A 25,964-nucleotide genomic window follows, 5' to 3' on the forward strand; every position below is an offset into this window, starting at 1 on the left:
CTCCCCCCACCACCCCGATGCCTTTTCTTCCCCAGATACTCTGGTAACTGGACTGCTTGTTCCCTGGCTCACTGCCTGTAGCCCTGGTGAATAAGGGGGTGAGGACAGAGAAACTCAGTTCCTTACTCTCTGCCCTGGACTCCCACACTGTTGGTGCCTGTGTCCCATCTAACCCAACCGTTGTGATTGTTTAGGTGACCCTCCTTCACCAGACCAGGCTTCGTCCCCAACAGCCATCACAGTGCTCTGCACATGGTAAAGGCAATTGTGGCAGAAATGAGGCGAGGCCATTTCCTGCCCATGGGGCCTTGGTGGCTGGCCCGCAAGGTGGGAGGGGGACAGTGCGCAACCACCTCGGAGATCCCAGCAGAGTAGTCACTCCACCTCGTCGCCCCGCCTCTGTGGGCGTGGCCTCGCCGCTGACTCCAGTCCTGGGAGAGGGCGTGGCCAGGGCGGGGAGGTGCTGGCCCCGCCCTCCGGGGGAGTCACGTAGCTCTGCAGTCGCCACAGCCTCATTTACAGGAGCCGGGCTTGGAGCCACAGCTGGTGCGGACCTGAACCCGAGCTGCTCCTGTGGCTGCCGCAGCTAACTCGCCGCGCACAGGTGAGGCCCGGGACGAAGCGGGAGTTGCTCAGCATCTCCGCTTCCTCTCCCTGACTCTTCTTTCTGCCTTCCTTACCCTGCTCCTGGGGCCCCTGGATGTGCCTTCTCAGCTCTCTCCTTACATTCTCTCTCCTTTCTGTCCACTGGAAACCCCACACCACTGCTCAGCTTCTCCCACACCACTCCTTCCTCTTAAGCTCTTATGCAGCTTTTCCAATCCTAAATCCGCTGCCTACTGGATTTTTCCTTGGGGTTAGCCTCTCTCACCCAGACCATTTTAATCTCAGCCTGCTGCCTCTCCTAGGCTGAGTTCCCTCTCCAGTTCTCCTCCCTTCATGGTCCCCCCGGTCTAGGTCCTTCCACCTGACTAGTTAACCTGTCTCACCATCATCTCCCCACAAGTCTCCTCCCTGCTGCTCCTGCATGTCTCCCTCTCTCTCCTCTCAGGCTCTCTCCTCATTCCTTTCAACCCTGATCCTCTGCTCCCATTCTCCTGACTGCCTAGGCAGTTAGGTTCAGGGAATGGAGGAGAGGTTATGGAAGCCTGTGGCCGTGTTTTGTGCCACTCCTCCTCCCTACCCCCACTCTTTTCCTCCAGAAGCTGAGGGAAGAGGGGTGATGGGTAATTTTGCCTCATTCTGAAGCCTCTGAAGTAAGTGCATTTTCCCTCAGGGCCCTGCTGAGGATGAGAAGAGGGAAGGTGGAAAGGCCAGTGCTTACGCCCACCTGAAGAAGGGGCCAAATTCAGTGAAAAAAGGGTTGGCATCTTTATTTGGGCAGTAGTTTCATAAGAAGACCTACAGCTTTGGGGCTGCTCACCTCCCCACCCCCACCCTGGGGCTGGGAAGGGTGCCCAACAGGGACAAAAGGAGATGTGGGAATTGGGGCCCTGAGCCTGCTGGCTGTCAGAGGGATTGGTGCCATTTTAATGCCCAGGACCCATGCCAAGGACTGCTGCTGCCCTGTTCCCAGGCCCTCCTTGTTGGGGTGGAAGGAAAAGGCCATTCCTCTCCATATGGACAGGAGAGGAAGCAGAGGAGGTAGTGGGTGGGGTCCAGCTTTTATACCTTGTCTCCATTCCACAGAACTGTCACCATGCCCCACTCGTACCCAGCCCTTTCTGCTGAGCAGAAAAAGGAGTTGTCCGACATTGCCCTCCGGATTGTGGCCCCAGGCAAAGGCATTCTGGCCGCAGATGAGTCTGTAGGTAGGTGGGGGCCTGTGGTCAGGTGGGGAAGAAGTATCCAGGGAGCCCTGGGGATGACCTTCCCACGCTACTTCGTTTGCCCCCAGGCAGCATGGCCAAGCGGCTGAGCCAAATTGGGGTGGAGAACACAGAGGAGAACCGCCGGTTGTACCGTCAGGTGCTGTTCAGTGCCGATGACCGTGTGAAGAAGTGCATCGGAGGTGTCATATTCTTCCATGAGACACTCTACCAGAAAGATGATAATGGTGTCCTCTTCGTCCGTACCATCCAGGATAAGGGCATTGTCGTGGGCATCAAGGTGCAGCCACTGGCCCTGGATGGGGGCTGAGCGTGGAAATAGGTGTGTGGGTGTGAGGGGTGGCAAGCGGAATCCTGCCTGGGTTCAGTTCTGTGCCTGTGTTTCCCCTTCAGGTTGACAAGGGTGTAGTGCCTCTAGCCGGGACTGATGGAGAAACCACCACTCAAGGTACAGGAGGGGTGGGCTTCAAGACCACAGGGTTGTTGGGTGGTTGCTGCTGGCAAAGAGGAGCAGAGTAATGAGGCCGGCACTATGCCTGCAGGGCTGGATGGTCTCTCGGAACGCTGTGCCCAGTACAAGAAGGATGGCGCTGACTTCGCCAAGTGGCGCTGCGTGCTGAAAATCAGTGAACGCACGCCCTCAGCACTTGCCATTCTGGAGAATGCCAACGTGCTGGCCCGCTATGCCAGCATCTGCCAGCAGGTGTGCCTGTGTGTGTGACAGGGGGTCAGATGGGTGCTCTGTGCCTGGGGGTGAGAGGGTTACATGGCTTTCTTCCATCTTACCTACTGCCCATCCCAAGATACTCTGCTCTTACCTGCAGAATGGGATTGTGCCTATTGTGGAACCTGAGATCCTGCCTGATGGAGACCATGACCTCAAACGTTGCCAGTATGTTACAGAGAAGGTGAGTCCACACCTGGGCACAGACATATACCACAGAGAAAGCCTGACAGGGAGCCTGTTCCCCACAGTCCCTGGCTCAGGTGCAGGCACCTTCCTCAAGCACTCTTTTACTTGATCCCAGAATGTACCTGTGAGTCTGACCTATACCCACCCTCACAGTCATGCCCACCCAGCCCTAGACAGGGAACATAATGTAGTGAGTGGCAGGGGCCCAGAACCTTAGTAAACCTCCTCTGATCCCCAGGTCCTGGCTGCGGTGTACAAGGCCCTGAGTGACCATCATGTGTACCTGGAGGGGACCCTGCTCAAGCCCAACATGGTGACCCCTGGCCATGCCTGTCCCATTAAGTATAGCCCAGAGGAGATCGCCATGGCAACTGTCACTGCCCTGCGTCGCACTGTGCCCCCAGCTGTCCCAGGTACCACCCCGCTTCCAAACCTGTTCCTTTCCCTAAGACCCATTCTCACGTTCTTCCCCCGTTCTTGTGGCCTCCAGGGGTTCCTTACCCTGGAAAAATAAGGAGTGATCAATCAGTTTGTCTTCTCTTCTCCACCCTAGGAGTGACCTTTCTGTCTGGGGGTCAGAGTGAAGAGGAGGCATCTCTCAACCTCAATGCTATCAACCAATGCCCCCTTCCCCGGCCCTGGGCCCTCACCTTCTCCTATGGGCGTGCCCTGCAGGCCTCTGCACTCAACACCTGGCGAGGGCAACGGGATAATGCTGGAGCCGCCACTGAGGAGTTCATCAAGCGGGCCGAGGTTGGGAGCTAGAGGTGGTGGGTGGGGAGGTGGTGTGTAGCCAGGCAGGGTCAGCACCCAAAGGCTGTAGTCTGGGAAGGTTCAGCACCTGTGGACTGGGTCAGCCTACTTACCCCCTTCCTTTTGCAGGTGAATGGCCTTGCGGCCCAGGGCAAGTATGAAGGCAGCGGAGAAGATGGTGGAGCGGCAGCACAATCCCTCTACGTTGCCAACCACGCCTACTGAGTACCCACTCCATACCACAGCCCTCGGCCCGGCCACCTGCACCCAATTTTGCCTGTAGTTACGGCCAGGGCCAAGTAGCCATGAAGAGTGGAGATGCCTCCACCCAGCACTGAGTCATCTTCCTTTTTTCTCCTCCCCTCCCCTCTCCGATTGTTGCACCTGGGACCATTGGATGGGAGGATAGGGAGCCCCTCATGACTGAGGGCAGGAGAACTTGCTAGAAGTCAGAGCAGGATGCCTGGGTCTCCCCCGTGCCTCTGCCAGCCCCCACAATTTCCCCATGATGGGGTTGCTTCTCCTTGGGCTCTCCTTGCCCGCCCTCTCTCCTGGGATCAGAGGGTAGGGCACCAGAGCTGACTCATGCTTTGGGTACATACCACATAGCAAATAAATGGTAGCAAAGCATGCTACTTTGTCTGTCTTCTTTACACATCCAATTCCCACCTCCCAGTTTCTGATCTCTGCTGACTACTGTCTCTGAGCCCTCTCCGACTGTGGAGGTGGAGAGGGTGGGTTTTGAGTTTTACTGGGCTTTAAGTTTGGGTGGGGAGGGGCACACCCAGTCACCATTCTCAGCTCAGCCTCTTGCTGTTGATGTCCGAGGCTGGAGCGTGGCAGTGTGGAGGGCTGTGAGTCTTTCGGGAACTGCCACTTCAGAGGCACTTGGCAGCAGGTGCAGAAGGATGGAGTGAGGCAGGACTCAAGCTACTTCTGAACGCAGCTTTTGCACATGGCCCCAAACTGGGATAAGAGGCGATGGGAGGAGTCTCTCACCTCTCAGCTGTGTTAAGCCCTAATGAGGCTTGACACATTTCACCAGGGGGAGCCACTGCAGAAGGAGCACCTGGGTTGCCCAACAGGGAAAATCCCCAGGGCTCAGCGATGCCCGACACAGCAGGTTATCTAGCAGGTTGCCGAGAGCTGTTGCTCACGCCCAGTTGGGATACATAGGGGCACAGAGGGAGCCAATTTAAGGGTCTGGGCAAGAGCAGACCTGGTGAAGTCTCATAATGAACTTTGACCACTTAGCTTGGACGTGGGGCTGTAGGTGGAGCACCTGGGTCTATCTGAGCAGATGAAAAGATGAGAGAACCTGCTGTGTGTTCTGTGTGAACTGGGGAGGCCATGCTCTGTGTGAAGTGCACAACCAATGCTCCGCCCAGCTAATTATTGCAATATGGGAGTGTAGGCCGATTGTGGCCTGATCTTGTATTAATAAAAATAGCTCAAACTTACATAGCAGTCTCCTGCCAGGCCCTATTCTAGTCACTTTACAGTTGTTAACTCATTTACTACAACAATTGTACATAAAGTAGATACTATTGCTATCCCTATTTATTTATTAAAACAATTTTATCTTTCTTGGCCACGTCACGGGGCATGCGGGATCTTAGTTCCCCGAATCGAACCCACGCTGCCTGCAGAGTCCTAACCATTGGACCGCCAGGGAATTCCCTGCTATCCCTATTTTAATATGAGGAAACAAGCACAGAGAGGTTAATTAACTTCTCAAGCTCACTCAGGTAAAGTGGTGAAGCTGGGATTTGAACCCAAGTGATCAGGATCATCCAGAATTCTGTGCTCATGAATTTTCAAGAATTTTAAGTGAGGTATTCAGACTTTAACAAGTTGCAAATGAATTCAAATTAATTTTAAAAATATTAAATGAGCTAAATATCCTAAAAACGTACTATAGCTTGCTCCTCCGAAAGAGCTCTATAATAGGGATGATAAACAATGATCGTGATAAGCGACTTTCCGTGTGCTCTTTCCATGAATGACCTCATTTTAGTCAAGAATCTCCATTTTTCATATGAGAACACTGAGACTTACAGCTTCCCGTGGTCTCCCGGCTAGTATTTAACAACTGCAGAGTTTGCACTCTTATTCCCTGGGCTAGGAGTGGGTTCCACAAGGAAGCGCAGGGTGTCTTCCAGCAAAACCGAAACCCGCACAGCTCCTCAATCGCCGGGTCAGCGTCCTTTCAAGCTCTGGGAGAAGCTCTCTGCGCACCCCGCCCACCCTTCGTCGGTTTTCGTCTGGAGTGCCGCTCGTGATTGGTCGTGATCGCTGCCGTGGGCGCGCCCACTCCTTGCGGGTTTCCGATTGGGGGAGGCCTACGCAGCTCCTCCCCTCGGCAGCAAGAGTGGTTGGAGGCGAGTATGGCGGCCCCGGGGGCCGCAGCTACAGACCTAGGTGCGGCGGCATTCGGGAGGGGGCTGCGGCTCGCGGATTGCGAGGAAGGAATGCGGGGGTGGGGACTGTGTTGTGCCAGAGGTCCCGCGGATGGGGGTTCGGGGTTCGTCTCAGACAGCATCCCTTCAGACTAGGGTCCGGGCCCCTCGCCGGGGAATCCCTTCGAGTGCGGGCTGAGAGGTTCTGAGTACAGCTTGCCGGGGCTCCTCCGCGTCGGGGGTGGGGCCGGCACCCGAGCCCACCTCTGGCGGCGCCTCAGTGGATCCCCCCGTGTCCCCAGAGGTGGTTCGAGGCAAGCGCGCCGCTCTCTTCTTTGCCGCGGTGGTCATCGTGCTGGGGCTGCCGCTCTGGTGGAAGACCACGGAGACCTACCGGGCCCCATTGCCTTACTCCCAGATCAGTGGGCTGAATTCCCTGCAGGTAAGACCTCGGTGGTGGAGGACCACGGGACAGCCCACCGGCAAGATGGAGACTCACTGATGGCCCTGATGCTTCTTCCCGCAGCTCCGGCTCATGGTGCCGGTCACTGTCGTGTTTACCCAGGAATCAGTACCATTGGACGACCAGGAAAAGCTGCCCTTCACCGTTGTGCATGAGAGAGAGATCCCTCTGAAGTGTGAGTTCCTGATCAGGGCTGCCTTTCTGGTCTGAGTTCAGTCCGCAGATAGGTTGGATAGGCGGAGCATGGGTATCCCGTAAAGGTGATTACAAACTTATTAAAAGGCCACTTTGAATGAACAGTGTGTTTGCTAAGAAAAAAAGCAGCTTTAAATTCAGTATTCACCATTAAAGGGGCAGTTTTATTCATAAAACAGTTGTGCTACCTGATCAGAAGTAGGTGATGCTCATTACGGGTTAGGGGAGGATGTGGGATGTAGTGGAATGAACACAGGGTTTGGAATCAATTTGGACTTACATACAGACCTTATTCAGTTTAACATTAAATACTTTACGGAGTGTTAGGCACGTAGGTATCAGGAATTTGGGGATGAATAAGAAATTGATATTGGTTTCAAGAAATTCATAGGTAGGGGAGAGAGACAAAGAAATCTCAGAAGTATATAAGTATATAAGAAACAGAGATTGTACTTAAGAAAGAGACTATAACTGTCTGGAGGAAAGAAAGGTAGAGAAGGTTTTGAGAGCTGTAATTTTTAAGCCAGATTTTTAAAGGATATGTAGGAATTCAAGTTAAATAAGGAGGAGAGGGAAGGATAACACTAGTTAGTAATAATGATAGCTAATATTAGTTGTTCATTATATGCCAGAAACTCGGTGAAACACTTTACACGTGTTGCCTCATTTAATCCTAACATTATGATCCCCATTTTAAGTCTCTTGTCTCTTTTATTATATACCAGCTCTCCCTACCCCATCCCAATATACTTGTTTTCATTGATTTGTTGGAGAAACCAGGTCATTTGTTTGATAGAACATCTCACATTCTGGATTTGGCAGATTTCTTCCTCTTGGTTTCATTTAATTTATTTCTCTAGTATCCATATTTCTTATAAACTGGTAGTTAGATCTAGAGGTTTACTTAAAATCAGTTTTTTAATTTTTTAAAATTTATTTATTTATTTAATTTATAATTTGGCTGAGTTGGGTCATCATTGCTGCTCGTGGTCTTTCTCTAGTTGCAGAGAGCGGGGGCTACTCTTTGTTGTGGTGCAAGGGCTTCTCATTGCAGTGCCTTCTCTTTTTGCGGAGCATGGGTTCTAGGTACACAGGCTTCAGTAGCTGCAGCACGCGGGCTCAGTAGTTGCAGTGCGTTGGCTCAGTAGTTGTGGCTCGAGGGCTCTAGAGTGCAGGTTCAGTGGTTGTGGCGCACGGGCTTAGTTGCTCTGCAGCATGTGGGATCCTCCCGGACCAGGGCTCGAACCCGTGTCCCCTGCATTGGCAGGCGGATTCTTAAGCACTGTGCCACCAGGGAAGTCCTAAATTTATTTTTTGGCCGCACTTTGTGGCATGCAGGATCTTAGTTCCCCGACCAGGGATTGAACCCGTGCCCCCTGCAGTGGAAGCACAGAGTCCCAACCACTGGACTGCCAGGGAAGTCCCCAGGTTCAGTTTTTTTTTTTTTTTTTAACATCTTTATTGGAGTATAATTGCTTTACAATGTTGTGTTAGTTTCTGCTGTATAACAAAGTGAATCAGCTATATGTATACATATATCCCCATATCCCCTCCCTCTTGCATCTCCCTCCCACCCTCCCTATCTCACCCCTCTAGGTGGTCAGAAAGCACTGAACTGATCTCCCTGTGCTATGCAGCTGCTTCCCACTAGCTATCTATTTTACGTTTGGTACTGTATATAGGCACATATATACAATGGAATATTACTCAGCCATAAAAAGAAGCGAAATTGAGTTATTTGTAGTGAGGTGGATGGACCTAGAGTCTGTCATACAGAGTGACGTAAGTCAGAAGGAGAAAAACAACTACTGGATGCCAGCACATATATATGGAATCTAAAAAAAAAAAAAGTGGTTCTGAAGAACCTAGGGGCAGGACAGGAATAAAGACGCCGACGTAGAGAATGGACTTGAGGACATGGGGAGGGGGAAGGGTAAGCTGGGGTGAAGTGACAGAGTGGCATGGACATATATACACTACCCATGTTCAGTTTTTTAGGCAAGAATACTTCACAGTTGGTGTGTTGTACTTCCTATCGTGTTATATCATGTAGTGGCCTGGTTGTTTCACTTTGGGTGATGCAAAGATGATTATTTAGTTCAGATATTGTCAGCTTGACTTCTGTATTTTAGTTCTCGGTCAACCTTTCACCTGATGATTTTAGCATCTGTTGATACTGGAATCCATTTCATTAGGTTGCAAAATGGCAATTTTTAAATTCTGCCATTTCTTCTGCATTCTTCTGGAATTCTGTAAAGAAGAACTTTCCCAATAAATTTTAGGTTCAGCTTGTCAAGTTCCAGGTGGCGAAAAAAATCCCTTTGGGATTGCCTTACATGTTTAGATTAACTTGGAGAGAATTGATATTCTGAGAATATTTAGTTTTTCCATCTAGGAGCCTTGTATGTGTTTCCATTTTATTCAGATCTTCTTTTATGTCATTGAGTAAAGTCTTGGTTTTTTTTTTTCTTACAGTTTTGTACATGTATTCCTGGATATTTTTATATTCTTTATTGTTACTGCAATTGGGATTTTTAAAAATACTGCTTTTTTAATTAGATATTGCTGGTATTTATTAGAAAGCTACCCATTCTTGCATTTTCTTATAATAGTTTTTTAGTTGGTTCTCTTTGATTCCCTTTGAAAATAATTATACTACTTCAAAAAGTGGCCATTTTGTCTCTTTCTTTCAAATATTCATGTTTCTCTTTTTTCACTTATTGCATTGGTCAGGAACTTCAGGAAGAACAGTGCTGAATAATAGGGGAGATAGCAGGCATCCTTGTTTTCGTGCTAATTTTAATGGAACTATAGTGTTTTGTCATTAAGTGTGCATCTTATTTTTATCAAGAATGTTCACTGAGTTTATTTTGAGACATCTATTGAAGCGATCATATGGTTTTCCTCCTTTTACCTACTAATGTAATGAATATTGTAATAGATTTCCCTGTGGGGAGGGTACTTCAGGTTGAAGGTGCACAGCGAGAGGCAAGAGCTGGGCAGGTGGAAGAGGTGGAGTGTCATGTATTTATATCATCCATGCAGAAATCATTAGAATTGGCTGTTGCTTCTTGGTATTTCTCTGCAAACAATCATCTTGCTCTCCTCGGACACTGGACAGCATTAGGGCTGGAAGGGTGGGCAGAGTCTGACATTTGCTCTTCTCATCATGCTTCTTTCTCTCTCTAAGACAAATTGAAAATCAAATGCCGTTTCCAGAAGGCCTATCGGAGGGCTTTGGGTCATGAGGAGGAAGCCCTGTCATTGGGCAGTATACAAGGTACTAGGAGGGGTGATCATTTAAACAGGAAGCCCTCTTTTTCCTTCTGATCTCTAAGTGTGTAGTTTCCATATCTTGTCCTTTTTTTTTTTTTTTTTTTGGGCCTGTGCTGTGTGTCCTACAAGGATCTCAGTTCCCTGACCAGGGACTGAACCTGGGCCACGGCAGTGAAAGCCCGGAATCCTAACCACTAGGCCACCAGGGGACTCCCTCCATAACTTGTCTTAACTCCAAAATCTCTCTGGGAAGGCTGGGAATGAGATACCTTGTGTCTCAGCCTGGGCCACCCAGGGCCAGACCTGGCCACAGTGTCAGCTGGGTGTGAGCGGGAGGTGGAGTGATGGGTTAGGCACCGTGTGGGAGCCAGAGGGAGAGGGAATGGTGTTTGCGCTCCTGGTACACCACCTGTTCTTGTCCCCAGAGGCAGAAACCATGTTTGCTGAGCCATCGGAGCAAGCAGAGGGCTCCCTGACAGTGTACGTGATCTCTGAACACTCCTCACTTCTCCCTCAGGTAGGGTGAGCAGAGAGGCTGCGGACATGCCTTCTCCCTTCAGCGTGTCCTCTCCTAAGTCTCCTTCTTGCAGTATTGCTGCCCATTCCTTCCATTTGCTACAGAAAACTCTCCTCAAGTATTTTTTAAAAAGAATGCAAATAGGGATTGTTTTCATTGACTCTGGGTCTTTCTAAATCCAAGGCTTGTATGTGGTTAAAGTTCCATTTTTTAAAAAAATAAATTTATTTATTTATTTATTTGGGCCGCATTGGGTCTTCTTTGCTGCACGTGGGCTTTCTCTAGTTGCAGTGAGCGGGGGCTACTCTTCGTTGAGGTGCGCGGGCTTCTCATTGCAGTGGCTTCTCTTGTTGCGGAGCACGGACTCTAGAGTGCAGGCTCAGTAGTTGTGGCACACAGGCTTAGTTGCTCTGTGGCATGTGGGATCTTCCCGGACCCGGGCTCGAACCCATGTCCCCTGCATTGGCAGGCGGATTCTTAACCACTGCACTATCAGGGAAGTCCTAAAGTTCCAATTTAAAGTGGAAAAAAAATCAATAGGGTTAAAGAAGCTGGTTTGAATGGGCTGTGATGATAATATGAGCAATACATTGACCTTTTCAGTTTCTGAGCAAAAGGTTTGGTGGGAGCTGTACCAGCTACCATTTTATTTTTTAATTTATAATGAAATGTTAATTATTACAAAAAGATGAAGGAAAATTTTAATAAACATCCATGTACCCACCCCTAGCTTGCAAACTATAATACAGCCCTGTGCATCTCCATGATTATATCGCACTCCCTTGCAGCCAAAGGTGACCATAGTTTGTATGTATCATTTTCATATTTTTCTTTCAAGTTTTATCACATATATCTCTATAAACAATATGTTTAATTTTATATATTTTTGAACTTTATATAAATGAAGCGCATGTTCTTCTCTAGTTTTCATTTTGCTTGACCTTTATGTTTGAATCATCTATGAAAATATGTCTAGTTGAATCTAATGCATTCATTTAAAATTCTGTCTAATGTTTCATTGTATAAACATATCACAATTTATCCATTCTGTTGCTGACAGGCATTTGGATTGTCTCCAGTTTTATCCTATTACAAATAATGCTGATGTGAAAATTCTTGTACTTGCCTCTTTGCCATTTGCCATTTACTTATATCAAACTTTCCAGTTGTTTGTTTATTCTTGCTCAGCATGCCGTCTCTTAGTTTCCAGCCCATGAAGATATAGCTGTTGCCTGCACCTATGTCATCTGGGAAGGAGAAGGGAACTGAAATGAATGAAAACACTCATATATACCCATAGCTCAGAAATGTTGACATAATAGTTCCCAATGAGTCTAGAGAGAGGTGCAGTCCTGTTGGTTGGTGGCAAAAGGCCAGATTCTCAAAGACAGGAGCCAGAGTGCTCTTCTGCTTTCTTCCCTGAGCCGTGGGCATTCTGTCCCTTGCTTGCCCCTCATAGGACATGATGAGCTACATTGGGCCCAAGAGGATGGCAGTTGTGCGGGGGATAATGCACCGGGAGGCCTTTAACATCATTGGCCACCGTGTAATCCAAGTAGCCCAGGCCATGTCTTTGACTGAGGACGTGCTTGCTGCAGCCTTGGCTGACCACCTCCCAGAGGACAAGTGGAGCTCTGATAAGAGGCGGCCTCTCAAGTCCAGCTTGGGTAGGGTGACCGGGCTGTGCCACGGGAAGGGAGAGGGAAATGAATTATGTGGAGACGGTGGGGCAGGAGGGGAATCTGCATGCAAACGCTTCACTCCTTTCTTCTGTGGTTTCATCTTTTTCTTAAAGCACTCGGTGTTCCTCATCCCAGTTTTATCCTCCCTTTGCGTCCATGATGGCAACCAGCCCCATTTCAGAGGAGAACCAAGTTCAACTCAGCCAGGGGTACAGGCTGCCTTTGATCCACAGATGCCTCTGGCTTCCCTGACTCCTGTTTTTATAGGCTATGAAATCACCTTCAGTTTACTCAACCCTGACCCCAAGTCCCATGACGTCCACTGGGACATCGAGGGGGCTGTCCGGCGCTACGTGCAGCCCTTCCTGAATGCCCTCAGAGCTGTGGGCAACTTCTCTGTGGACTCTCAGGTGAGACTGGGAGCAAGTTGAGGAGCCCTTTTCCCCGCTGCACCATCCTTTCCCAAGTCCCTCCATATTTGGCATTTACAAGTGTAGTCTGTTCTTCCAGCTCTTTGAGCTTGCTGATTTGCCAGGAAATTCCTGTGTATGTATATGGTTCTGGGGTCTACTTTTCCTCCTTGGTGTCCAGCTTGGGGAGTTTTGTCAATGCTTGTTAAAAAAGTAACTTCCTTATGGCTCCCTCTGGAACTGTATTCACCAGTTGTGCCATCCTAAAAATTTATTAAAAAACAAACAAAAAAACTTCCTGAGATATGTTAATGTAGTAACAACAAAGATGTGATGAATGTAGTCTTCTGAATTACACAGTGTCCTTTTAGGGAAAAGGTGGGAGAAATTTTTATCAGGTCTTGGTAGTGGGAGAAATTACTTCTGAATAACTGATTTGATTTGATCTTGTGGACACTGAATTATGCTATTCTTTGTTTAGGCTGTGAGAAAGCCTGGTAAAATAACGTGGTGTTCAAAACCTGGATTTAGTGTGTTAACTTTACCCTTGGCTTTGTTATTTTTTTCCCTACTCCTGCTTTCTCTCGGCCTTGATTTTTGTCTCTTATATTTTGCCCTGCCTAATGGTTATCTTTTTAAGGCACCTCAAATCTTTTGGGGGGACAAATTGGAATATAGCTCAGTAGACAAATAGCGTGCTCCCTCTTTGCTCTACAGATCCTTTACTACGCAGTGTTGGGGGTAAACCCCCGCTTTGACCCAGCTTCCTCCAGCTATTATTTGGCCGCACACAGCCTCCCCCATGTCATCAACCCAGTGGAGTCCCGGCTGGGTGAGTTCCTGACCATGAGGGTCTTTCTGCCAGGCCGGGGAAGGACCCTGAAGGCTCAGCCTGGGGTGGGAGGCGGGTTATATATAGCGATGGCTCCCAGGTTGGGTTGGTCCAAGGGCGTTGAGGAGGTGCTGGGCATTTAGGCTCCTTTTTCACGATAGTCTGTTGACATCTCCATCTCCACACTGTCACATCCAAAAGCATTGATTAAACATTCCCAACACTTTTTATAAACAAATGGATAGGATGCGTCTCCCTCCCTGCAAGCCATCCAGGAAAAATATGGCCACACGTGTAGGAAAGACAGCAGCAGAAGTACAGGAAGGCAGAATTTGAGTCGACAGTTCTGCTGATTGAGGCTGAGGAACCTTGAAGCTGGGGTTCCAGTTTTTCACTTTGGCGCTGGTACCTCAGAAGAGTAGGTAGTACAGTACAGTAGAACTGTAATAGAGGCAAACCAAAGGGAGTATATCACTAGTTGTGGAATTTTAGGCACCAGGGTTAGGCCAGTGTGGACCAAGGGGTATGGGTGGGGCAGCACATGAGGCCTTGGCGAATTCCTCCTCCCTCCCTGCTTCCCTCCTTCCCTCCCTTCTTTGCTACAAGGTCCAAGGGACTGCTTTATGGCACTGCCGAAAAAGGTGGGAGGCTGTTGGAGGAGAGGCGATTTGGGGGCAGTTTGAGGCTGAGGACTGCACTTCATGTATGTGGCACATCTCGGGAGAATGCCGAGGTTGTTTAGCACAGAAACCCAGGCCTGGAGGATATCCTAGTGATTATCAGTTGGGGAAAATGAGGCCCAGAGTAAGTGACCAGCAAGTTAGAGGCTGACCTAGACCTAAGATCTAGACCCAGCGTGTTTGGTGTGCTGACTCCCCTTCTCTTTGTGCCACAGGATCCAGCGCTGCCTCCCTTTACCCGGTGCTCAACTTTCTACTCTATGTTCCTGAGCTTGCCCACTCCCCCCTGTACATTCAGGACAAGGATGGCGCTCCAGTGGCCACCAACGCCTTCCACAGCCCCCGCTGGGGTGGCATTATGGTATGGTCACACCACGGAGACCCCAGAGCCCAAACGTCAGGGGTGTTCGTTGAGACTGTTCTTCTGTTGTTCCTCTGGTGTCCTCTGTGGCCCAGCCTGGGTTGGGGGGTGGTGGTGAGGTGCTGTGAGCTCGTGCCCCCCACCGCCCCCCGCCAGCCCCACTGCTTCTTATTTCCATCAGTGTTTATAGTAGGACCCTTTTGCACTTGCAGTTTGCGCTGACTTAGGACTATTCTGTGTATAACTTAGATCTTGGCCCTGTTTGTGGGAGTCTTAACAAGGTTGGGAATGTTGTCTCCCCTGTTAGATTGGAGTTTCTCATGGGTAGGAACTTTAAAATGGAATTAAAAATATTTCTTTAACAAGATTTTTGAGGGAGTAGAGGAGATAATTTATATAAAGCTCCTAATAGCAGGTATTCCAAAAATATTAGGTTTGTAATTTTTAAAGAGCACAGAGTATGTCTTCCTTTCCTCTCATGGCCTCCAGAGTGTCTAGGGCAGAGCTGTGCATGGTCCTGGCGTGATGTTGAGGCACCCTTATTTCCCCCTGCAGGTATACAATGTGGACCCCAAAGCTTACAATGGCTCGGAGCTGCCGGTGAGAGTCAAGGTGGACATGGTGCGGGTGATGGAGGTGTTCCTGGCTCAGTTACGGTGAGGTCCTGGGGGATCCACTTGGGGGCGAGGCCACTGAGACTGACCACAGTCTCCTGGGCCGAGTGCAGTAAACCCTCACTTGGCAGGGACACCTTGGCTGTGCCTGGAGCCCCAAGGAAACCAAGAAAGGTTTCCAAGGATCACTTCATCCTTCTCTTAAGAAAGACTAGTTGTTGACAAAAAGCGTTTTAGGAAAAATAGGCTCATGAATGTCAGGTCCATAGGCTGTGATTAGGGATGCTTAAGAAAATAGCTGTTAATTCTTGTGCGAAGGGATCTGTTGATAGTGGCTTCCTGATGCCCTGTGTTGAGTATTCTAAGGCTGTGTCTGGGCTCATCAGGAAAGAGGATTCTGATTGATTAGCAATGTCTGCCATGGTGCAGGGATAGAGAGGCACAGCACGCATGCCTTGTCAGAGGTGGTCCTGGAACATCCCTTAACTAAGGCTCAGGGGCCCCGTTTGTCCAAAGAGAGGGTAGACAGGGTGAGGGGATTAAACTAGTTGGTGTTAATTAGAAATATTTTAGCCATGGAACCTTTTTTCACACAAGATCTTATAATATAGAAACAATATAGAAACAGGTAAAAGTGAAAAACCACTAGTTAAAGTGGGGCTTGGGGCTCTGTGTTACTTAGTGTTGCTGCTCACCCCCTAAGACGCTAAGGCACTTCCTACAACCCCTGTGGTTCTGGGTGAGATCGAAAATCCTAATAGTTATTCTAGGAATCCTAACCATCTTCTCGACCACCTTCTGCCCCTTTGACCTTCTTTGCTGTTCCTACAGGCTACTCTTCGGGATTGCTCAGCCCCAGTTGCCTCCAAAATGCCTGTTTTCAGGGCCTAAGAGTGAAGGGATAATGAGCTGGGAGCTGGACCGGCTGCTCTGGGCTCGGTCAGTGGAGAACCTGGCCACAGCTACCACCACTCTCACTTCCCTGGCCCAGCTTCTGGGCAAGATCAGCAACATTGTCATCAAGGACGATGTGGCATCTGAGGTAAGCAGGCAGGGGATGGATTCTGTGGCCTAGGACTGGAGTGGCCAGCAGGGCCCAGGGTGTGGTGAAACCAGAGAGCCGTTTGAGGTCCAGAGGATGTGTGGGCATGCCATCCTTGAGTGCCCAGGCTTCCTCTAGAGGTCAGTGCCAGCTCCCTAGTAAGGAGTCTAAGTGCGGGTGTGAGGTGTTAAGCAGGCACTAAGAAGATACCCCCTAGCCCTTTTCTACCAGCCTCCATATATCCTGGGCAAACTCCAGGCAACCTGCCTGGTAGACGGAAGACACAGTGAGGCCCTCTCCCACCCTCCCAACCAACCGATGCCTAGGACGTTTTGGTAACTCCCTGCCCCCTTCCTAGGTGTACAGAGCTGTAGCTGCAGTCCAGAAGGCAGCGGAGGAGTTGGCCTCTGGGCACCTGGCTTCTGCCTTCGTTGCCAGCCAGGAAGCTGTGACATCCTCAGAGCGTGCCTTTTTTGATCCCTCGCTCCTCCACCTCCTCTATTTCCCTGATGACCAGAAGTTTGCCATCTACATCCCACTCTTCCTGCCTATGGCTGTGCCCATCCTCTTGTCCCTGTTCAAGATCTTCCTGGAGACTCGCAAGTCCTGGAAAAAGCCTGAGAAGATAGACTGAGCAGGGCAGCATCACAGTAGGAAGCCTTCCTTTCCAGCCAGGAGGGGAGGTGTTAGATTGAGAGGCACATAATGGGGCCTGCCACAAATGACTTGTCTCCAGCCTGCTCTGTTGCTACTCCAGCAGTCAAAGTATAACACTCCTTCCCGTTCTTCTGACTCAGGTCCCTCCCACTCTTCATCCCCCCACCCCCCACCCCCCTATCCTCAAAAGACACATCATCTGGGCCTCCTTACCCGGCCTGAACTTGAAGGCCCTTTTCTGTCTCCCTCTGGAGCAGGGGCAGCTTGTGCTTCTGCCCTGTTCCTCACAGTCCTCTTGCACTGAGAGGGAGCATTAGGGGAAAGCCCTGGGTTGGATTCTAGGTCCCTTCCCTCCACGCTTCTCTCTAACCCCTCAGGGAGAGCCCTAGCACTGCTCTCATAGAAGGGGCCAAGCACCTGTCACCTCTGGGACCTTCTCCTTGACTCCCCTCCCTCCTGGCTGGCTGTACCTGTTGTGTGCAGCCTGATGCTGGGTGTGGCAGAGGTTCCCTTCACCCTTTCATAGAGGCAGTGTGGTGAGCGGGGAAAGTTCCGGACTTGGGATTAAACATGCCTGAATTCAAACCCTTGCTTCTGTACTTATCATCTGGGGAGCTTTGAACAAGCCACTTAATCCTCTCTGAGCCTCAGTTTTTCATTTGTTAAAATAGTACTAATGATACCTCCCCTACAAGGTGGTTGTGAGGATTAAATGTGATGAGCATGTGATAGTATCTGGTATATTCTGGGCTCTCAAGAAACATTGGTTGAATGTGAATTGGAATGATATGAAGTATGAGCATACCTTTCATTCTTCATTCGTGTGTAAGTAATGGTTTCCTGGTGTCTGTCCTCCTGGGCTCACTGGTCCATTTTGCTTCCACCTGGCCACGTGCCCTTCTTGCCTCGATGTCCTGGAGGGCCCTGTGGTGGCTGGACATTGTAGGCTATTGTCCTTCGATATGTCCTGGGTTGTCTAGCAGGGGGTCTGGGAGAGAATAGCTTGTACCAGTGTAAGCCCTCAGATACTAACTGATTCATAAATTCAAAAAAAGAACATACAGTTGACCCTTGAACAACATCGGGGGTGGGGTGCCCACCCTCTGTGCATTCAAAACTCAGAGTATAATTTATATTTGGCTCTGTTGATCTGCAGTTCCATATCCAGAGATTCAGCCAACCCATCGTGTAGTACTGTAGTATTTTCTACGAAAAAAATCCACGAATAGGTGGACCCACGCACTTCAAACCCATGTTGTTCAAGGGTCAACGGTATTGAGCACAGGCTGCACGGGGCACTGTGCTAGGTGCTGGGTATTATAGAGAACAAAGACAGGATCTCCACTTTCACTGAACTGGTCCTTTAGGAGGCGGAGGCAGTGAGCAAATGAAACTAATTTCAGATAATGCATTAGAAAGAAAAAACAGGCTGATCAGATAGTGCCTGGGGGTGTTTGAGAGGGTCTCTGAGCAGATGACATTTGAGCTGAGACCAGAAGGACAAGAGGAGGCCATCTGGGGGAAGAGCATCCCAGGCAAAGACCCTGAGGTGGGAACTTGCTTGCGGGCAGAGGGAGAGGCGGAGTGGCTAGAGCACAGCGAGTAAGAAGGAAAAGGTAGCCAAAACCCCTTAAAATCCCTATCGAAAAAATGAAAGAAGCCCAGGGCGGGCCGCCTCCCTGCCCCGGGTGAGTAGCCCAGGTGGGCGGGAGGTGGGCGGGGCCAGTACCGGGCCCACCCTGGGGGCGGGGCGGCACCTGGGGCCCCTGCCCGGCCGGGGGCGGGGCTGCGGACGCTCCCCCTTCCCTCGGCTCCAGCTGGCGCAGGCAGCCGCCGCGGCAGCAAGCTGGCTGCGGCCCCGGGAGGCCATGAAGGTGAAGAAGGGCGGCGGCGGCGGGGCCGGGACGGGGGTGGAGCCCGCTCCAGGGGCCTCGGGCCGGAGCGTGGAGACCAAGACGGAGCTGCAGGCGGAATCCGAATCCGGGTCCGAGTCGGAGCCGGAGGCAGGCCCGGGGCCCAGGCCGGGGCCGCTGCAGAGGAAGCAGCAGATCGGGCCGGAGGACGTGCTGGGGCTGCAGCGGATCACGGGCGGTGAGCACCCGCGAGGGAGCGCCACCCGCGGGCGGGAGCGGGAGAGCACGAGAGGGGGCCCTCGAGGCGCGCGGAGCCCGGGCCCCCGCCCCCTTTCCCGCCCTCCCCCCGCCTCCCCTCCCCCACCAGAGTCCCCCTCCACGTCTGACTCCAGGCCTGAGATCTCATGTTCCCCCTTCCCTTGATCTCTCTCTGCGTCCCTCTTGTCTCTTTAGAGATTTATTTCCACCCCACTCCTTCCTTTTTGAGGAGTCCATCCCCCTTTCCCAGGTGGAAGTGGAGCAACACCTGCAACTGTGACCCCTTCCCCACAGAGTCGTCAGAGCCCTTTGAAGATTTTCTCTGCAATAATGAGGAAGGGGGCTGAGTGCAGTCTACCCTCAGTCTCCTCCACCCTGGAGGCTAGGTGGAGGCTGAGTTACTAGGGTGGTATCAAAACCCTCAGTTCTCCCCGACCATTAATGCCTTCACCCTGGACACCCCAGGAAGTCTGGGGCCATCCTCCTCCCCAGGAAAGGACCTGAGGAGGAAGCTTCAGTGGGTTGGCTCTGGGCGCTCTCAAGGGAGTGGGTTAATGCCCACCCTTAGCCTGGACTAGGGCCTGTCCTGTTTTGGGAGGCCAGGTCTCCACTGTGGTTGAGTTTCTGAGCTGGACTGCCTAAGTTGAAGTTCCAACTTTGCCATGTTATTGACTGTGTGACCTTGGGCTAATAACTTCACCTCTCTGAGCATATTCATCTGTAAAACAGGGATAATGATACCTACCTTGCAGAGCTATTGTGAAAATAAATCCTCTGATTTTGCACCATGCCTGGCATGCTGTGCATGCCCTGTAAATAGGGCTCTTTTATCAATAGTACTGAGGGCCCCACAGGACTGCTCATGGCTGCTGCCTAGAGGCAGACAACTGGGCATTCAGGGCAGGGGAGGGGGTCACCATAGGCAGGGAACAAGGACTGGAAAGTCTCATGGCAGAGGCAGTGGCTGAGCCTCAAAGAACAGAAGGCGTTTGGAGTGGCCTACTGCCTTGGCCTCATTGATTAGTAACCCTGCCACAGCTCCCTCTGAGAGAGCAACTCTTGGGGCTCCCCTGTGGGGGTAGGGGGCAGATGCTGGGGTGGAGCTGAGCTCTGGAGCTGCAGGAGCAGCAGAGCCCAGGGCTTCCAAACAGAGCTGTGGAGGAGACCATGGTGGCAGGTCTAGGCCTGTGCGTCTGCGTCCTCGGGGGACCAGCACCTCCCGTCTCTCTGAGCCAGGCAGCAACCATTCTTGGCTAGGCCCCCAGAGCGCTGAGCTGCCTTACCCAAGCAGGCACTGGTAGAGGGAGGGGGCCCGGGCCAGTCCGATGTTGGTGCCAATTGGGCTGTAATTGGCAACAGCAGCATTTAGGATTCAAGTTAGCTCTGGGGCAGAACTTACTTATAGGGTGTCTAACTTGTCCAGGTCCTAGGTAACTTTAGAAGTTATTTTGCAACTATGGGGGCTTCCAACCCATGTACAACCGTGTGTCTCTGAATTTGGAGGAAATTTATAGCCCTTAGAGATGCGGCATCTGCTGTAGATGAGCAGAGGAAGAGTCTTCACAGGAGCCCTTTCTTTTGTAAAAGTTGAGAACAGGCCTCCAGGACTCTCCTCACTGACACCCCTGCCTGATCTCTTTTGACCTTAATCGCACAGGTCTGAGGTTTTTTGTTCCTGGATTACTCAGCCCTGAATCCAGCTTAGGGAGCTATTTGTGGCTGAGGGGAAGGGAGCAGTTGTGTTCTGAGCCCTCGGCCAGTCTGCCCCTTATCTGGCCTGACCCTCGGTCCCAGGCCTCATCCTTCTCTAGCAGAGGGAGGGAGTGGAGGTGGTGTCCTGAGCCATGGGCCTCTCCTGTTCCTCACTTCCTCTAAGGACAGAGGAGTCGATAGGTTGAGTTTGCGGCAGAATAGACTGAGGTCATACTGCAAGTTGTTCTCAAATGAGAGGAGAGGCTCCAGAAGTTAGAGAATGGGGGAAGAAGGAGGACTTTATGCGGAGCTGGGAGTTGGGCAACTAGGATGCTGTTCCCAGTTCTGCCACATCCTCTCCTTAGGCCCCGCACCCTCCTTCTACATCTTTGGATTAGTGCTTACTTTCTGTGGAAATAAGGTGTGTACAGCGTGAGGTAGGAGTTGCCTACTTCCATTCCTCCTCCTCTCCTCTCACCACCATGGGCTGTGATGGGCAGGCCAGGGCTCAGGCCCCTCCACAAGCCCTATGTAGTCCCTGCTGGACCGCAAGGTGCCAGGTGGCTACCAGGAGGGCTTCCTGGAGGGGGCTGCCCCAGGCTTGAGGGAGAGAGAATGACTTTACATTCACTTCCTCTTCCTGCCCCAGAGGAATAAGAGGTGGTCTAGGGACCTGGAGGGTGATTTCCGGGCCTCTACGTGGAGGATGTGATGCTATGCAGGCTGACAGCACCAGAGCCCCCACTGCACCTCTCTGTTCCTTCCTATTTGCTGCCAGGGCCTCCTTGAGTGCTTGCAGTTGCTGCTGCACGAGCGGTGAGGGTTGGATCAGGCCCTGCTATTTCTAAGCTTCCTCAAGCAGGGCCCACCACTATTCCTCGTTCCTCTTCTGGGCTCGAGGACTTCCCTTACCCCATGCACACCCCCGAGGCACCTGCCACACCCTCTTACTGGCCTTGCCTGTACTCTTCTCTCTGGGGGTGGCTCAGCATCAAGGCTGGATGGATGACCTTTGAGGGGGTTCCCTCTGTTTGCTAAGATCTCCTCCTGCTTGAAGATCAACAGGGATGGGAGCAAAGGTGGCTCCCTTCCCCCCAATATTCCAGGCTCTGGGCTTGAGTCAGCAGAGCTTTGGCTAAGCTGCTTAAGGGAGCTGGGTTGGTGTAAGCCTCTTATGGGGAGAGGAGGGGCCGGGGTGGGGGCTGAGGAGGGATAGGGAAAGGGTTGATCGCTTGCCCCAGCACTACCCAGGTCAGAGAAAGTCCTTGTTTGACACACCTAGATGTGTGCCAGGGGTGGCTATGGGGTGGGGGCGGGGGCATCCTCTCCCGAGGTAGAGCTGTGTCACCCCTGTTAGAGTGAGGTTACTAAAAGCAGGGCTCTATCTTCCCTCTCATGGTGGCGGGGGAAGGGCTCCCCATCAGATTAGAGACTCATTTGGTTAACCGTCACCGAGCCAGTCCTGGCAAAGCAGAGGCTGGAATAAGGGCCCTCAACCCCTGGGTGGGCGGCAAAGTGTTGGCAAGCTGACCTTGTCCTCCACCCTGCCCCTCCCTGACCCCAGAGGCTACCAGGATGGAACGATTTGTCTCCCATTAGATCCCAATGGCAGAGCTATGTCTCCCGCACACTATGGGGGCTCCCCCAGGGTGGGGGCTCACTTCTCTCTTTCTGCAAGGCAGTGACCTTAGGAGCAGGGAAGGTGGTAGCTAGTTCAGGGTTCCACTAAAGCTGAGTTGGCAGCAGGGGCTTCTGGGCAGGCTCCTTCCTTGCTCAGCTGCCTGTCTCCCCTAGACTACCTGTGCTCCCCTGAGGAGAATATCTACAAGATTGACTTCGTCAGGTTCAAGATTCGGGACATGGATTCAGGCACTGTTCTCTTTGAAATCAAGAAGCCCCCAGCCTCAGGTGAGTGGGTTGGGTGGGCCATCGACAGAGGGAGGTGGGCGAGGGCTGTGAAATGGGCTGCCCAGGGACTCCTCAGGCTACAGAGGAGTCAGACCAGAGCTGGGATTTGCACCCAGGCCTTCTCAGGAGACACCAGGCAGGGGGGCCTCTGCCTGGGGCTGGGCCTCTTCTTTTCCTTCCCTGTGCTCCTGGGGTTAGACATCTTGGGAAGACAATCCTGCCTCTTCAGTCCCTGCCAGCCTGCCCCCTGCAGGCCCCCTTGGGAACTGCAGTCCCAGAGGCCCCAGGTCTTTTTGTCTCTTGCGGCTCAGGGAATCTCAGTTGAAATTGGTGACCCGCTGACCAGTTGGAAGCAATTAGAAGCATTCAGCCAGTGGTCTGAACCCTCAATATACATCAGGATCTCCTGAGGAGTTTTGAAAAATTCAGACAGATGAGGGCCCTGGGGTGAAAGCCCGGGTGGGCATGGGCCCCAGCCTGAAACCCACTGAGCCCCAGCTGGGATGCATTACAGAGCGGTTGCCCATCAACCCACGGGACCTGGACCCCAATGCTGGGCGCTTTGTCCGCTACCAGTTCACGCCTGCCTTCCTCCGCCTGAGGCAGGTGGGAGCCACGTGAGTCACTGGGCCGGGGTGAGGGCTAGGGGTGGGGGCTGAGGTGCGGGTGAGGGTGGTAGGGAGCCCTTCTTGAGTCCCAGCTCAGCCCCGCCCCCTTCTCTCACTCAGCGTGGAGTTCACAGTGGGAGACAAGCCTGTCAACAACTTCCGCATGATTGAGAGGCACTACTTCCGCAACCAGCTGCTCAAAAGCTTTGACTTCCACTTTGGCTTCTGCATCCCCAGCAGCAAGAACACCTGCGAGCACATCTATGATTTCCCCCCTCTCTCTGAGGAGCTGAGTGCGTGGGCAGGGCCCTGTGGGAGGGATGCAGGGGGACTCAGAGAGACCAAGTTGTGGGGAGTGTGGGTCTGAGCCCCTTTCTCCCCTCCCTGGGTCTCTTGTGTCCGGCCACCATTCGTGTGTCATCTGTAGGGAAACTGAGGCTCAAAGAGGCTGGGGGAACTCTTTGTTCAGCTTGTCCGCGTCCCCTAGTCCTGAAGCCCCTGCAGTGGCCTGGCTCAGGCTTCTGACCTTTGCCCCAACTGGCTGGGTCTCTCTTGCAGTCAACGAGATGATTCGTCACCCATATGAAACACAGTCTGACAGCTTCTACTTCGTGGATGACCGGCTGGTGATGCACAACAAAGCAGACTATTCCTACAGCGGGACGCCCTGACCCCCAAACCAGCCCCTGCCCCAGGAGGGTCCTGGGCCCGCAGCCGTGACCACCCCAGCACTCACCTGCCAGCCCCAGGTCTTCTGCCTGGGCAGTGCTCCAGAAGCCCTGAACCCTTAGTCAGTGTTGGGAGGGCGGGTGCCTGACGTCCCCCGTCCAAGTCTGTGCAGCCCATGGGGCCTGGCACGTGGGGTGGGGTGGTGGGGGCTGTTTGCCTCCATAGCCAGGAAGACCTCTCGTGGGAGGAGTAGCCAGGACTTGCGGACAGCCGAGCTGGGCCTCTTGGGCCCAAGTTTCAGAATAGTGTTCCCCTATCCAGGCTTTGACTAGGTCGGGGCAGGGACCCATTCCCTGTCCCCTGCCCACCACTGACAGGCCATTTAGAGTTGTAAATTCACAGAGGAAGGTCCTTGTGGGGTCTGGCAGTCAAGCTTCCCAAGGGGGTCTGGGCCCTGACCACAGCCCCGGCCTCTACCATCAGGGGCTGAGATCCTGCCTGAGGTGTGGGAGGGACCTGCCCAGATTGCAGCCTGGGGTAGGGGTTGGACCAACTGTATATAGTTTTCAATAAACTCTTTCTCCTTTTCTGTTCTCTGGTTGTGGGCCAGCATGTGCGTGTGGTGGTGGCTGAGGGGGCCGTGATGTGGTCCCAGGGCCCTCCTGTCTCCTAACCCACTGCAGCCTGACCCCCACCCGGCATCTAGAGTCAGGACTTAGTATGTGTTGCAGCTGGAAAGGGTTTTTCCTTTGATAAGGAAGGAGACCCAGGCCTTGAGAGGGGAAGCTTTGGCCAAAAGTCGTAGCCAGCCCTGAAGAACAGAGAGAGGCTGGGACAACGGCCCCCGACTCTACGGTGGGAGGGGAGGTGTTGGGGAGGTGGCCTTGCCCTCTACCCCACCTTCCCTGACCCCCAGAGGCCACTAGGACCATTAGGTTGTCCTTTTAGCCCTCATCAGTGAGAGAAGGCTGAGGCCTGGAGCCATCTTGCCCTCAGCTGCCTTGGGGAGGCCCTCTGGCCTGGCTGCCCTGCATATAACATCACCCCCAGTCCTACCCCAGACCCAGCGGAGGTCTTAATGGAGGAAATTCAGGAACTGAGATCGGTGGAGAGTTTACTGCAGGGTTTGCAGCTTACTGTTCCAAGTGCCAATTTGGATACACGTGGCGCTAGTCTGCCCTCTCCCTCTCTGGGCTGAGTTCATCTAACCCTGAGGGGCCTAGAAGGGCTGGAATTCAACTGGGTTCTGTGGAGCACTTGCTGGAGGCCAGGACCTGGGCTGAACTCTGGGATTCTAAAATGAGAGAGACACAGGGAACAAATACCTGTCCCTAGAATGAGATGAACTGGGCATACAGGGGAGCAAGAGTCGTCCTGCTTCGAGGGTCCTAGGGAGGATTCTTGGAAGAATCTTATTCACCCCAGCATTCAGGGCACAAACAAGGGATTCGGTCTCAACTCCTCCCTGTTTCCAGCTCCATCCAATCAGTCACCAGTCGTGGAGATTTCACCTCTTAAAAATCTCAACTTCATCTACTTCTCTCCAGTTCCTTCACCTCTCACTCGAATTCCTACAGTTACACTCCTCAACACCCCTCTGCCACTACTATGCTAGTATGTGGACTCTGGAGCCAGACTGCCTAGATTTGTATCCTGACACTGCCACTTAATAGCTGTGCAATGTTGGCAGGGCAAGTTAACCTCTCTGGGCCTGCATTTTCTGAAAAATGGGTATAATCCTCAGAATTGATTGTGGGCAGTCTAAGTTAACACATATAAAGCACCCAGGCTTGGGCCTAGCACTCAATATCTATTGGCTATTGTTAGCTTCATTCTTTCCAATCCACCCTTCACTCAGCTGCCAGAGATAATCTGGCCGGGCCATTCCTGCTTAGTCCTCCTCAGTGGCCCACCATTGTCAGAAGCCCCAACACCTGAACCACAAGGCTCCACAGGTCTTTCACGTTGTAAATAATCACTTTGTTGAATGCAGCTGATAAATCTTGCCTCCACACCTTTGCTTTATGCCGTTCACTGGGCCTGAATGCTCTTCCCTCATCTCTTCCTGTCAAAGTCGTCCTAAATTTTCAAGCATGTGTGGTGGTGGCTACCTGGCTCTACTGGTGTTCAGTGAGCAGGGGACCGGAATGCCAAATGTGCTCCACTTAATGGGACACTCAGTGCTAACCGTCCACCCCTCACAACGGAGGGTCACTGAATGAGCGTGTGTAACCCCAGGGAAGGCCAATGAGCATTTGAGAGCAGGGCAGAGGGAGAGGAACCAGTGATGGAGACAGGAAGAAAAGCCGGAGAGGTGAGGACGGGAGCCTGTTTGGGAGCAGGCTGTTTTAAA

The 25,964-nt window shown here is 52.0% G+C and overlaps 2 protein-coding genes across 8 annotated transcripts; both read left to right on the forward strand.

Moving 5' to 3' along the window:
* The first annotated feature begins 465 nt into the window (after window positions 1-465).
* Window positions 466-4,125, forward strand: ALDOC (aldolase, fructose-bisphosphate C). Of its 4 annotated transcripts, none has more exons than XM_019927044.3 (10): window positions 493-604; window positions 1,277-1,362; window positions 1,690-1,811; window positions 1,898-2,109; window positions 2,223-2,277; window positions 2,372-2,532; window positions 2,654-2,737; window positions 2,981-3,155; window positions 3,296-3,495; window positions 3,625-4,125. In XM_019927044.3, exons 3-10 carry the CDS (start codon window positions 1,700-1,702, stop codon window positions 3,718-3,720), a joined length of 1,095 nt encoding a protein of 364 aa, XP_019782603.1. In that variant the 5' UTR covers window positions 493-604; window positions 1,277-1,362; window positions 1,690-1,699; the 3' UTR covers window positions 3,721-4,125. The 4 variants fall into 4 exon arrangements, with proteins under 4 accessions (XP_004314068.1, XP_019782603.1, XP_019782602.1 ...); XM_019927043.3 differs by lacking the exon at window positions 1,277-1,362 and adding an exon at window positions 1,203-1,256 and having other exon boundaries at window positions 585-604; XM_004314020.3 differs by lacking the exon at window positions 1,277-1,362 and having other exon boundaries at window positions 466-604.
* Window positions 4,126-5,808: 1,683 nt separating this feature from the next.
* On the forward strand, window positions 5,809-24,204 carry PIGS (phosphatidylinositol glycan anchor biosynthesis class S). Of its 4 annotated transcripts, none has more exons than XR_012328375.1 (16): window positions 5,809-5,916; window positions 6,197-6,336; window positions 6,421-6,532; window positions 9,743-9,832; window positions 10,254-10,345; window positions 11,805-12,012; window positions 12,295-12,437; window positions 13,155-13,269; window positions 14,165-14,310; window positions 14,866-14,966; window positions 15,756-15,966; window positions 18,441-18,714; window positions 22,221-22,334; window positions 22,849-22,951; window positions 23,040-23,235; window positions 23,501-24,204. XR_012328375.1 is itself a non-coding variant. In XM_073797112.1 (16 exons), the coding sequence occupies exons 1-16, from the start codon at window positions 5,883-5,885 to the stop codon at window positions 23,611-23,613; spliced, it is 2,169 nt and encodes a 722-aa protein (XP_073653213.1). In that variant the 5' UTR covers window positions 5,809-5,882; the 3' UTR covers window positions 23,614-24,204. The 4 variants fall into 4 exon arrangements, 3 of the variants coding, with proteins under 3 accessions (XP_073653213.1, XP_033704304.1, XP_073653214.1); XM_073797112.1 differs by having other exon boundaries at window positions 23,063-23,235; XM_073797113.1 differs by lacking the exons at window positions 5,809-5,916; window positions 6,197-6,336 and having other exon boundaries at window positions 6,496-6,617; window positions 23,063-23,235.
* The last annotated feature ends 1,760 nt before the right edge of the window (window positions 24,205-25,964 follow it).

Source organism: Tursiops truncatus, chromosome 20 (assembly GCF_011762595.2).
Source record: "Tursiops truncatus isolate mTurTru1 chromosome 20, mTurTru1.mat.Y, whole genome shotgun sequence".
Taxonomy (NCBI): domain Eukaryota; kingdom Metazoa; phylum Chordata; class Mammalia; order Artiodactyla; family Delphinidae; genus Tursiops; species Tursiops truncatus.